General features: G+C 48.0%; 1 protein-coding gene across 2 annotated transcripts in view; it reads left to right on the top strand.

Annotated features, from left to right (window-relative positions):
• Positions 1-12,283, top strand: part of LOC119444234 (ARF GTPase-activating protein GIT1-like) — a 149,118-nt gene extending 136,835 nt beyond the window's left edge. For both annotated transcript variants that reach the window (XM_049663219.1, XM_049663220.1), the window contains 2 exons: positions 1,913-2,034; positions 12,154-12,283. In XM_049663219.1, the coding sequence (XP_049519176.1) occupies positions 1,913-2,034; positions 12,154-12,205 (174 nt within the window). In that variant the 3' untranslated portion in view covers positions 12,206-12,283. The remainder of the gene's footprint in view (positions 1-1,912; positions 2,035-12,153) is intronic.
• Positions 12,284-13,922: the final 1,639 nt, after the last annotated feature.

Here is a 13,922-nt window from a genome sequence, read left to right as displayed (position 1 = left end):
CCGTTCTTGCTCTTTTGCGTCGCACATTTGCAGCGCTTCTCGCTCATCGAGCTCCGAAAGTAGTCCGAATTAACCGATGTGTGGCCAAATAAGTCCGAATTAACGAGTTTGATTGCATTGAATAATGCACACGCCGGCAGGGAGCACGCACCTTGTTGAGAAGCGTGCTCGCATGCCGCCCTTGTTGGCAAGATTTTCCCGCGGAAGCCGCATTATAACCGGTATTTCGTCTCACGCGGCTGCACTGTAAGCGGTATGCGTATACATGGAGTTCTATGGGAGGGCAAACGGGAGTCAGAAAAGGCCGCGTTGTAGCCAGTTCTGCACTATAAACGATTATGTTATAAGTGGTCTATACTGTACCGTATTTACTCGAATCTAACGTGCACTTTTTTTCCGATAAAACAGGTACAAAAATTGCGTGCGTGTTAGAATTGAGTACGACCCTAAATCTGCGTTACCATATAGCCGTCGGCATTTCAAAATGGCCACCTCGCACGCGTGTGGAGCCTAGCTACTCTCGAGCCTAGCTACCATATATTCCTCCATGTGCTGCAGTACACGTGCTTAGGCAATAGTCTACCGTCTGTGTTCATGTTCTCTGCGTCTGCTCTATCAGCATGAAGTACCAAGTTCATCATGATGCTGCATTTAAAAGGAAAGTGATCATGTGTGCGGAGACGGACGAAAATCGGGCCGCATCACGGGCGTTCGGAGAATCTGAAACTTGCATTCGGGACTGGTGCAAACAGAAGGAGAGGATTTTCGCCAGCAAAGCAATGTGGAACGGTTTCAGTGGACCGAAGCAGGACGTACTCTGCGACGACCCACTTTGGCAATACAAGCGCCTTGGCCCTATCGTGAAAGCAATCTGTGACAGGGAAAGTCCACCGCGCGCCGTGTTTTTGCCGCTTATAGGTCACGTTGTAGCGAGAGGCATGAAGCACGAAGGTCAATTTGCTCGCCGTGCTTCGTCACTCGAGCGTTTTGACAGTTCATTTCCATGGTCAACAAGTGAGATGTGTTCATGCTTGCTTGTGTGCGCGTGACACCATGCTTGTTAATTTATTTAGTAAGCGAATATGGAACCTAGAGCATGGTGAGAGCGACGGCAGAAATGTGCCTGGAGTGTCCATTATCGCAATAAAGTAGTTATTTTGGTTATAGTGCGATACCGCTTATAGTGCGGATATTCGTGACTCCGGCGACTTACGTTATAAGCGGTCTACACTGTATACGTAAATTTCACCTTAAGGTATGACTTCACGGCAGTACATGCAGCGCTGACGGGAAGCCACACCTCAAGGCAACGTTCTCTGCCATTTAGGGCTTCATTGTCTCCTCATGGCTTGTGTCCGTCTCTTTTTTTAGTCCTCCATCTGTGGGGTGCTGTTGCTTACATTGTGCGACCAACTAGCCCGGTTTTCCGCCTTGCTTTAATATATTTCTAGTAAAGATTAGATTGGATTTCAGCAATGTTCAATGCCGATCACAATAGGTTTCGTTATTGCATCTATGGTTTCTACTCAACTGTAATGTGCATGTAATTTTTTTTAATTTTTTTATGTAATTTTCTTTAATGACGTAATGTTTTGTGAAGGATCGAGTGAATACCACCTTCCTGCTTCTGTCACTGCAGTCAGTACCAGTCTGTGCCTCGGCTGTCTCCACTGCCCTGTGTGATGAGAGAATATCCGTAATGCATTTCGTGCACAAAGGTCAAGCAGGCACAGCTCTCGTGTTATGCACTGCAGTCAGCCGGGCAATCATTAGCTCGTGACACCTAAAGGCATGGTTTGCTGTGTTTCATTACACCGTGTTGTAGCCAGCTGTGCCCTGTGGGGGGCAGCAGTTGTGTCATCCGTGCATCCCAACCAGCTTGGGCCTGACCGTGTTGGTGTGACATTTGCAGGGCAAGCAGCTGTGGCAGCGCATGAGTGAGCTGCAGCGAGAACATGCAGGCCATGCGGCTGGACCTGGAGGCTGTACAGACCACGCTGGCGGCCATGGTGCGGCAGCCATTGTCACCCCGAGGTGCGTGTGTGTTTCCTTGTCCTGGGGTAACACATACGACGTCTGTTAGAAAAGTATCCGACCTTATTTTTTTTTTTTTCGAATACCTGATGGATATGAAACAAAGCACGCTTGCATCAGCCGACCTTGAAGCTTCGTGCACATGCGCGAATTTTTTACCGCCTGCCGATAGCGTCAGTCGCTGGGACGCAGCATTTGAGTGAGGTAGTGCACAGTGCTCTCGTCGGTTTCTTTATTGCAAGGAAAATGACGAAGCAACTGGAGCAGCGCTACTGCATCAAATTTTGCCAGAAACTGGGCGACAGCCAAGTGGAAACCATTTGGAAGATTCAGACGGCTTTCAGTGATGATGCTATGAGCAGCACACAGATTAAGGAGTTGTACAACCGTTTTAAAGACGGCCGCACATCGGTGGAGAGCGAGCCACGCTCTGGTCGGCCATCAATGTGCCGAAATGACCAGATCATTGCCGAAGTGAACGCTGCGGTGATGCGGGACCGTCGTGTGACTATCTGAGAAATTGCGGAAGATGTGGGCCTTAGCACTTTTTCTGCACATTCCATTGACCGAAGATTTCGCCATGAAGAGAGTTGTGGCGAAATTCGTGCCGAAGCTGCTCACGGTGGAGCAAAAGCAACTTCATGTTGAAGTCTCACAGGACATGCTGGATTCCACGAACAGTGACCCCGACTTCATGAAAACCATAATCACTGGTGACGAGTTTTGGGCGTACGGGTACGACCCGGAAACCAAATCCCAGTCGTCACAGTGGAAGCATTCCATGTCACCAAGACCAAAGAAGGCCCGCCAAGTGCGCAGCAATGTCAAAGTGATGCTGACTGCTTTCTTTGGCTCCCACAGTGTGGTACACCACGAGTTGCTCCACAGGGTCAAACAATCACCAAAGAGTACTACAGGGATGTCCTCCGTCGCCTACGTGATGCTGTGCGGCTCAAGAGACCGGAGTTGTGGTCAACAGGAAATTTCCGCATCCATCATGACAATGCTCCTGCACATTCCTCGTACTTGATTCAGACTTTTTTGGCAAAAAACCAGACTCCTGTAGTTCAACAGGCTCCTTACTCTCCTGATATGACCCCCTGCGACTTCTGGCTGTTTCCCAAAATCAAGAGGCCATTGAAAGGAGCGCGATTTAGGAGAGGATGTTATGGCTGCAACGACAGCTGAGCTAAACTACATTCCGAAATAGGCCTTCTCCGAATGCTTCCAACAATGGCAGCACTGCTGGGAGAAGTGTGTGGAGTCCTAAGGAGACTACTTTGAGGGTGATTAGGTTTCCAACGCTCCAGTTATGCCAGTTTTTTTTCTCCGGCCAAAGGTCGGATACTTTTCTAACAGACCTCACACCTAGTAGTGCCTGGGGACAGGTACACCCGTGAGCAAAAGTATACGGACCAGGGGTTGCACAATAAAGCCGATTTTTTTCCTCTACCTATGAACACAACTTGGAATTGAGAATTGCAGTCCAAACCTGGCACTGCGAACTTAGTGTACCCATTAATTCCAGTTTATGCTTGTTAATTACGAAGAAATTAAGTTTTTTCGGTGACGCTGTGGTTCGTGTACTTTTGCTCACGGGTGTACAAGTGCAGTGGACTCTCCCTAAATGGAGCATCAAGGGGCCAGGGAGTCCTGTTGATCAGGCATTCCATTTACTGAGAGATTGAGCTCAGGGAGTGGTACTCAAGATGTTCATTTGAAAGGAGCAGTTACTTTATTGCCAACAGCAGATAACAGGTGCAGCAGATCTGATTACACAGGGTCTTAAATTTTCTGCTTGCACGCAGCTACTGGCTAGAGCTACTGGCGCAAAACATTATTACAAAAAGAAAAGAAAAAAAGTCATTGAGTAAAAAAAGAAAAAAACTAGTTTTTTAATACCCATTTCAGTGACGCTATCATGAAAAGCGCCAGCAGCGGGAGCAAATGCTTCTTCTACCTCTTGCTTAAAAACGTGAAACTCAAGATTCCGCGACCTCCAGTGCTAAACGTGCAGGAAGACGGCGTACGATGCCACGCCATCTCAACTCGCCCACTCTTGGCACACACAGCAGATTACCTGTAAAGCAGGGCACATGAGATGTGACCCATGTGCTCAAGGAAGACAATCTCATCCGCATTATACTTGCTTTTGTGCTCTGCCACCTTTCATACTCGGCAGCCATGCATAATTGGCATGTTGCAGAGAGGAACAAGTTAAATTCCCTCATCAGAAAGGTCTTCAAGCTCGCCCTCGGCTTACCTGTAAGCACTCGCACCGAAAACCTGTTAAAGGTCGGAGTGCACAACACGCTCGAAGAAATAATAGAGGCGCAAGAGCGTTGACAGCTGCTCAGGCTATCCGGCACCCCGGCGGGCCGCAAGATACTCGAAGATACTCTGCCCTGTCGACCAGTGCCCCGACGCCGTGCGGATTCCCAGCGACATCAGATCTCAGCTGCACATCGCGCCCATTCCCCGCAATATGCACCCCGCACACAACGTCGGCAGGCGTCAGGCCAGGGGTAGAGCTCTACTCGAACATGCCCGTAACATCCACATTGAGGCAAGCTTCGTGGATGCCGCAGCATATCTCCAACAAGAGATGTTCACCGACTCCATCGTCGACTCTAATTCCAGGATCACTTGCTGCGCTACAGTACGCACTTCGAAGCCATTAGTAGCCAAACAGGTTGCAATCACGCTGGCTGTGCTCGATGGTCGCAGAGAGGCAATATATAGCGATTCTAAGGCGGCCATGAAGGCCTACCAAACCGGGATGGTCTCCCCTCAGGCCCGTCTCATTCTCAAGTATCTCTCCTCATTCTCTCATTTGGTTTCCCGCTCACTTGGGGTCGACTGAGGGCTCTCCCTCTAACCCTAACGCGCACGAGGCCGCGCGAGGACTCACTGACAGCGCCGCCTCCGCAGTCCCCCTACCCTGCGGGGAACCATTGATGACGTGTAATGAGATCACCAAGCATTATTATCTGTCAAGACGGGTATTCCCCCTCCTGCACCCTGCCTTATGCAGGGTGCGGGCGGTGACCCTTCGACTTTTACAAGCTTGTGCGTATCCTAACCTTGCGGTTCTTCACGCTATATACCCTGAAAGGTATCCCAGTGCGGACTGCCCTGCCTGGGGACTAACGGCAACATTGAACCATGTGTTGTGGGAGTGTGAAGCCATCGGCTCCGCCTTCAGTGAGGATAGGTGGGCTGCGCTTTTGGGCAGCCCCGAACTCAACGACCAAACCCTGGCCGTCCAGAGTGCCCGCGATCGGGCCGTCAAGCTCGGCTTGGCGGTCCCTACGTGGGACTAGCCGGGTGGCACAGGGTCTCCCCTGCGTCTTCTCTGGACCTCAATAAAATTATTTCACTCACTCGCCCATGTGCGATCCATCCCTGTCGTGCAAATGGCAAACCTTGCGCTATAGCGGCTACATGCACTGCAGTTAGCCACTGCAGCTGCAGCTGCAGCTGCATCTGCTGCATCCGCTGTGTAGTGTAGAGATCACGGCCACTGTGGAGTGCCGCAATGAGCCCGCTCGCTGTACATTGAGGCACCCTAGTTCGCTGAGCTTGCTTCGGCTTGCTGAGGACAACCACATGCTCTGACTGGTCTCTGTGGGTGACATGAGGCGCATGGCGAGCCGGCCCGATGGAGCAGCAACATCTGGCTGGAACAAGTTTGTCTGCTTCCCGAGTTGCACACCTTGGAGGTGTGTTGCCTTCATGGTCGAAGCTCATAACGTTAGGAACCCTTTAAACGCAAAAGGGCAGCCATCGCAGAAAGTGCTGACCATAGTGCGGCGTTTCCAGCGTGCCAGGCAGCAGCAAAGTCGGATATGACATGCCAGCGACACCAGGATCATCTAAAGTTTGCCCCCCATGTAGTCCAGCACGTTGAACGTGGTTGGCAGCAGCACGCTGATGAGCTATGGCCGCAACACATGCACACATGTGCAGCTCAAGCGCACACTTTTGTATTTTGCGAAGGCGCAAGCTCGGCACGCTTGCTTCAAATACACCCTAACCGCAGACCAGCAAGCTGCCGGCCAGCCGAGCTCGCACACGATGCACTCTCGTCGTCTAGCAGGTCTGGTGTTAGGTAGGACATGTTCTAATCCCACTCTAGCCATGCCAAAGTGCACTGGACACTGGACTGTCTAGCGTGTAATTTTTCCGGCATAGCCTAACTGTTCCATGTGTGGCACACATTCGTGTTACGCCGGGCTATGTCCATGCCTTTAGCCGCTGTGTGCGCTGCCGATGTACTCGGTCCTCAGAAATTGTGTGATCGCCGTAGAGATAAATGCGAAAGGAAATGATGCCACTCAGTGCGAGAAAACACGGCAGCAGTTTAGCTGTCTAGTACACTGTAGCACAGCTAAGGGATGAGACTTCTGTGGAGACACTTTTGAACTCAACTGTAAGTTGAGAGATAGCCTCTGAGTTCGGCGCATTGTAGGGACCAAAATCGGAAGTAGTGGTGTCTTCGTGAACATCCAAAATGAAATTTTAACTGCGCACCACAGTGACGTTCAGCAGATGGAGCATTTTGGACACGCCCCGCCCCGCCCTAGCCTTCGTAGTGCAAGGCATTTAAGAAGGACCGGAAGCACCGCAAAGGGGATCAGAGGCGATCTTTGATTGCCAATAACTGCAGTTCTGCTGAATGCGTTCAGGTACTTTTTGCTGTAAGGTATTTCTGAAATAGTCTACTTTAACTTCAAATGCATTTCTTGACTTCAATAAAGAGTGTTTCAGGGCCCTTTAACACTCATGTTTTGTTATGCATTGCACTTTCAATTTGATCTGCCATGTGATATATCTTTTTGTGTGTTTGACCAACTTAACAATTATTCAGTGTGTTGAGTTTTTTTTGTGTAGCTTTCTGTAATATGACTTTAAAGGGCTTTCAGAGGGTCTAATTATAATTAGTGCATATATAACATGACTTAAAAGCGCAAAAAAGCACAGACACAGCGCGAAAGAATATGGTAAACGGGACAAGTGTCTACCATATTCTTTTGTATCGCGTCTATGTTTTTTTGCACTCTTATATCGTGTCTGTTTTGTAATATGTCTGTCTGATACGTATGCAAATGTTTTATCATTGTACAATTCATTGTAAGTCACTGCTGCTGTCACATCCTACGAGACCAGGACCCAATCAGGAGACTAGTTTCTCCTTTAGTCTTGGCTCGTGGGCAGTGGTTTTGTATTACCTGAAACAGCAATAAACATAAAGCTTCACATTTGGGTGAAAATATGTCAACACTGGTGAGCCTACAAGAATTTGCTTGGCCTCTTGATATGTCTTTATCCTGCTGTGTCCCACATCTAGTTCGGTCATTTCTTGAGCAGTCTATTAATATGTGATAGTATTCTAGAAAACCCAGAAGGAGTACAGCTCACTTATAATTGTGGGCCGAGGCAATTCGCACATTACTGTCAGATTATTTTCTTAGGAATGCAGCCCATCTTTGTTGGTGCGATGGCCCAAGTACATGACAACATCTGTTCAAAACTGGCACTCGTTCATTTCCAGCCTGACACCGTTGTCTTGGAGGCTGCACAGAACTTGCCCAAGTGTCATGTCCTTTTCTCCAGGACGTTTAGCCACTAAGACCTTTAAGGTCCACCAGTATGGTTTCTATGCAGTGCTAAAAAATTGCAGGAGCCAAAGCAACTCATGACAAAGTTGGTTATAACAAAACAAAACCTTGTGTGTGTTTATTCTCACTCTCACTTCTAATTTCCTGACTTCGTCAACCAAGAGTTATTAGTTATAGTACACATCTTTGAGGTCAAGGGTGGTGAACAGCGATCCTCCGTGAAGCGAGGCAAAACGTCCTCAATGTTCGGCTGCGGCGGCCACATTTCGATGCAGGCAAAATGCAAAAACGCCCGTGTGCTTATGTTGCAGTGCACGTTAAAGAACCCCAGGTGGTCAAAATTAATCCGGAGCCCTCCACTACGGCGTGCCTCATAATCAGAACTGGTTTTGGCACGTAAAACCTCGAAAGAAGAATGTCCTCAATGTTGCGCTGTGGGTAATGCTTGGTTATGCAGGCAGCCTTTATGGTTGTGTTGAAGTCACCACAAATTTGAACAGACCTATCTTTCTTCATGACTGGCATGATTGGCACTTCCCATTAAAAATAGGCAACTGGCAACAATATTCCTTTTTGTACCAAGTGGCACAACTTTCTCGCGGAGGTACCGGCCATGCTTTGCAGAACTTGGCCTGAGCTTTTTCATCAATGAACCGCAAGGGAGGTCCCTGGATAGAACCAAGTCCTGATTTAAACAGTTATGGGAACTCATTTGCTACATCATCCTTAGAGGCTTTGAGGGACGCTTCTGTCATGGCAAGAAATGTTGTTGGCAAAAGTGCGAGTACGTGAATCAAGACTCTTCCGCCGAGGCAGTCTTCTTTTCTTCAGTCCTAATGTTTTTAGCTTCAAAATAGGCTTCAATGCAGACAAAATAGGTGTCTCATCTGTCTTCGGTTTCATCAAAGCTTCGAAAGCAGTAGCTTGTAGCCAACACATTGTGTGTGAGGAGTTAAAGGAATACAGTATAGACCACTTATAATGTAACCGTTTATAGTGCAGAACTGGCTACAATGCAGCCTTTTCGAACTCCCGTTTACCCTCCCATAGAACTCCATGTATACGCATACCGCTTACAGTGCAGCCGCGTGAGACGAAATACCGGTTATAGTGCGGCTTCTGCGGGAAAATCTCGCCGACAAGGGCGGCAGCGAGCACACTTCTCAACAAGGTGCGTGCTCCCTGCCGGCGTGTGCATTATTCAATGCAATCAAACTCGTTAATTCGGACTTATTTGGCCACACATCGGTTAATTCGGACTACTTTCGGAGCTTGGTGAGCGAGAAGCGCCGCAAATGTGCGACGCAAAAGAGCAAGAACGGGGCTAGCGTCCAACCGAAACGAAGCGGCGGAGACCGCATCGCCAGAGCCATCATTGAAATTGTACGTGAATGACAGCAACGCCAGAACACTTCGAGCCTATTTGTGTCTTTAAACCCTGTATTCTTGCGTTTACCGCCGCGCATAACACCGCGTTGGCCACAGGCTTTCGTAACTGCGTAGTCGTCATCCACTGATCGCGTCGATAGCGGCCGCGGTTTTCTCCGCAACGATTGCGGCGAACAGTAGTTTCGTTTTTACTCAGTACGCGCGTCGGCCGCATGCCTAAAGAACTGCGTAGGCGCCATCGATGATCACATAGATGGCGACCGCGGTTTCGACTGCAGGTGTTGCAGAGAATGGTAGTTAATTCATCCAGACTCGGTGCGTGCGTCGGGCGCGTTCCTTCAGCGCCACAAAGTCGCCGCTCATAATCGCGTTGATAGCCGTCACGGTTTTTTTCCGCAGCGGTTGCGGCAAACAGTTGTTTCGTTTTGACTCGGTGCAAAGCTATCGAGCTTGAAGGGCACTGGCTACATCGCGATTATGTTTTCGCCAGCTCACTGGCGAAAACGTAATCACGATGTGCGCGCGATAGTACAAAGCGTGTCTACATGCTTGGTCTACATGTTTTGCATACGTGTAGGGCTTGAAAATCATTGTTTTGGTTATTGTGCGGTACCGCTTATAGTGCAGATAGTCGCGACTCCGGCAACTTACGTTATAAGCGGTCTACACTGTACGTTGAATTAACTTGCGCTGTGTATAGTTTGTTGTTTATTAAGGTTTTCCGTGTAGTATGCATTCATTGATGATAGATGTACTTTTCTTTTATGCTCATGCCCCATAAAGGCATTTCATAACTCAAGCGTTCCTTGCATTGTCTTTACCACCACAAGACCTTGACGCACACTGATGAAATTGTGTGCCAAAAACTCGCACATGTGCACAGGGGCATTCTCGCAGTGCAAAATCCTGTGCCCCTCTATATACAAATTTTGCAACATGCGGTGCATACAATCTTTCAGATGATTGAGGACCGTCACTTAGAAAGTTGCCTTGACAGTTTGGCCTTCAGGTACAGAGTCGTGGTGAACAATTCCGTGACAGTCAAAAAACACAATCAGTATACTGGTTTTCACTTTGTTCTTCCACACTTTTTTTTTTTTTTTTTGCCTTGGCTCATCTTTCTTTTTCAACACTTCTTGCTCTGCGACTTCAGCTCACCATAGCATTCGTAAATTTAAGTTTTGTTGCCTGTGATGACTCTTTGCAAGAATTCATTACTGTCATCTGAAGTTTTTCGATCAGTGCTGTATTCTTTTCATCAAAACATATTGTTGGGCTAGTTGGTTCATTATAGTGGCAAACGGCACCAGACAGACAAGAAAAAGAGACGGGGACAATCACAAGGCACATTGCGATTGTCCCCATCTCTTTTTCTTGTCTGTCATGCTGTCTGGCACTCTTTGCCACTGTTCTTTTCATCACGTCTTTTGTTCAGGAGTCAGCAGTTTTGCCACCATCTTGGCACAAACCTTTCTCATTTCCAAATATTCTATGAAAATCTGGTGAATGAACGACTTTCTCAAACCAACTGCTTCTGCTATCATTCTGATAATCATTCAGTTGTCACTGAGCACAAGAGAATGCACATGATTGATGTCTTCGTGGAGACATCATGGAGACAAGGTGGAGGGGTGTCTTGATTTTGCATTATCCTCGGAGTCTTCACGGCTTTCCTGAAAATGATGGATCCACTTGAGCACACTCCTTTAACTACATTTGATTAATTTCTGCATCATTCTTGCCTGATTTCAAGAGAAATTTGATATAGATCCTTTGTTCCATCTGTTCATCGATCTCAATTCCGACTAAGACTGAAAATGGGTTGCACATAAAATGCACCCTGTACTGAAGGCAGTGGGCCACGGTGCTGGTGAAGGAAGAAGAAGACAAGCGACGCTTGCTCGCGTGCTTCGCCATATCTCCCTTTGACTTGTTTCGGTCTACCGTTGAAACTCTAGATCGAGTACTGCTAGGCAAACATCCCCATTGCATCTGGTGGAGGCGCTGGGTTTCTCTTCCACATCCTGGAACTCCGCAGTCAGATGCTACCACCAGCTCCTGCGATGAATGATCCCGGACCGTCCCAGGCTACTGCTCCCGTACCCCCGACCATTGTCTGCCCTGGCGTAATCCGGCAGCGCGATCCTGCTATATTTAGCGGAGCAGACGACCTCGACGTCGAGGACTGGCTCACCGAATACGACCGTGTAAGCGCATATAATAAGTGGGCCGACCCGATTAGCTCACTAATGTAGGCTTTTATTTGACGGGTGTGGCGAACCCATGGTTCAGAAATCATGAATCAAGTTTTACCACCTGGTCCGCTTTCACGAGCACTTTGACTGAGGTCTTCGGCCGTCCCGCCGTTCGCCGCCTTCGTGCTGAGCATTGCAACCCATAAATTTCTGCCCTTGTCATCCTGCAGTCTGGCTTGTACTAGAGGTTAACAAAGTCCTTTCGAGTGGAGAGAGCCGGCGCCACCTTTTCGTACCTTTTTGCTGGCTCGCTGCATGCACTTTTGGGACAGACTAGGTACATGTACTTGCTTTTCACCAATTAAACTTGTGGTTGTGAGTCGGCACTCGCCTGACTTACCTTTTTTTTTTTCTTTGTTCTCAAATTATGGGGTTTCACGTGCCAAAACCACAATCTGATTATGAGGCACGCCGCAGTGGGGGACTCCAGGAAATTTGGACCACTGGGTTCTTTAACGTGCACATAAATCTAAGTACACGAGTATTTTCGAATGTGGCCCCCATCGTATTGCGGCCGCCGTGGCTGTGATTCGATCCCGTGACCTCGTTTCTATAGGGTGCCTGTCTTTCCCTCTCTCTTTTTCTTTCTTTTTTTTTATAAAGCAGCATTTCTCACGTTTCTGCTTGCTGGACTACAACCTTGTTGCCACTGGCTTGAGTGGGTATTTTTTAATAATTATCACAAATATTGACGTGTTTTTACTTTGAGTGACTCTTGTTTGCATGTGGCATGTTTACACGTCAACATCCCAAACACATGTTTTGAGTTTGACAGTAGCCTGCACGTAAGCACGCCTTTGGGATGTTCCTCATATGTGTATAACAAGCTCATCTCGTTATGGTTCACACCACAGGCACGTCATCCCCTCAGTCACTGCGCAGCCCGAGGCCACAGTCGATGTGTGAGTGGCGCCACCTGGCTGGAGCCACAGGAACACCAAGGACAGGTGTCCACTGAGCTTCCAGTAAGTGTTTAGAAGAACTTGTTGTTGGGCGAGTTGGTGCATCTTAGCAAACATTTTTTAACTGCGCGAACTAACGACCACAGAGAGAGCATGAAAAAAGGGACAGGTGCACTGCTTGTTTCATGGCGGGTTCATCCATGTTTCAAGGACAGCACCTGACCTTGTTTCGTGCTCTCTCTGTCGTCGTTAGTTCGCGCAGTTAAAAAATGCTTCCAGTAAGTGCTTTGCTTTCATATTGACTTGTCAACACTGCAGAACCACCTTTGTTTTCACTGTGCACATTTCACAGCACCGTGTCTACCACAACACTACACAACAGTATCGAAATTTAGAGCACAGCAAAAGACAGTAGACAAGGAAAGGAACACACAACACAAGCACTGCGTCCTTTCTTAGTCTATTGTCCTTTGCTGTGCTCTAAATTTCACTACTGTAATGCAATACCAACTAGCCCACCTACCCTTCCCATTGAAAGTACACTTTGTATTTTGCATGCTGGTTTGTCAACAATTTAACACACCATTCATAAAACGAGTTATTACAGTCAGACATCGACATAAAGAAGACAGATATAAAAAATTCTAATATTCAAAAAAAGTAATGTATATAAAATCACTGACTTTCATTCATATTGGTTGGTTCAAAATCACCTCACAATTCAGATTTAAAGGGGCTCTGCAACACTACCCGAGAAAACTTGTTGGGCAGTATTGATAGCAGCATGACGATGCTGCAATTTCGTGCACTTTGTGTGACATACATGACATCACTGAGTGGTACTGATCATTGATCGAAATGTGATGTGTGGTTTACGTTCGCATAATATTGTTACGTGTGGAATTTTACTATTTACAATATATTTACAGGCTATTTACGATATATTTACACTGGAACCTAACCGCCAGGCCGAGACCTTGCTCGTGCCAAAAGCCCCGACACACTTCATCGTCTTTCTCTTGAGCATCTCTAGATGATATCGTAATAATACTCCTCCGGTGGCAAAAGCACCATAACGGTGCTGTTAAATATCCAAGGCGCTTGGAGAGGTGTAGGGTTTGAGTCGGGCGACGTGGGACAATATCACTGGTTGTCACAGCGGAGGACGTAGTGGGCGTGGCTAGAACGATTTCATAGGTAACGCCGGTCACTTGGCGGTGCAAGCGATATGGGCCTGTGTAACGGGAGAGCAGTTTTTCACAAAGGCTAACTTTACGCGATGGTGACCAAAGCAACATGAGGGTGCCGGGCGCAAAATGCACATCACGGTGATGGAGGTCGTACCGTTGCTTCTGTTTGTCTTGAGACACTTGCAGACGAGCGCGCACAAGTTGGCGAGCATGGTCAGCACGGGCGATTGCATCACAGGCATAATCGCTAGTTGAAGCTGTGGTGGACGGAAGCACAGTGTCTAGTGGTAGCGTCGGTTCTCGGCCATACAAGAGGTAAAACGGGGAAAAGCCAGCAGTTTCAAGACTGGAAGAGTTGTACGCAAAGGTAATGTAAGGTAGAGCCAGGTCCCAGTCACGGTGGTCGGCTGAAACGTATTTAGATAGCATGTCTGTAAGGGTGCGGTTCAAACGTTCAGTGAGGCCGTTCGTTTGTGGGTAGTAGGAGGTGGTAATTTTATGCTGTATTGAGCAGGCATGCGTGATGTCGTC

This window comes from Dermacentor silvarum, chromosome 3 (genome assembly GCF_013339745.2).
Source record: "Dermacentor silvarum isolate Dsil-2018 chromosome 3, BIME_Dsil_1.4, whole genome shotgun sequence".
Classification (NCBI taxonomy): domain Eukaryota; kingdom Metazoa; phylum Arthropoda; class Arachnida; order Ixodida; family Ixodidae; genus Dermacentor; species Dermacentor silvarum.
The sequence above is the reverse complement of the archived record's forward strand: the minus strand, read 5'-3'. Positions and strand labels throughout refer to the sequence as shown.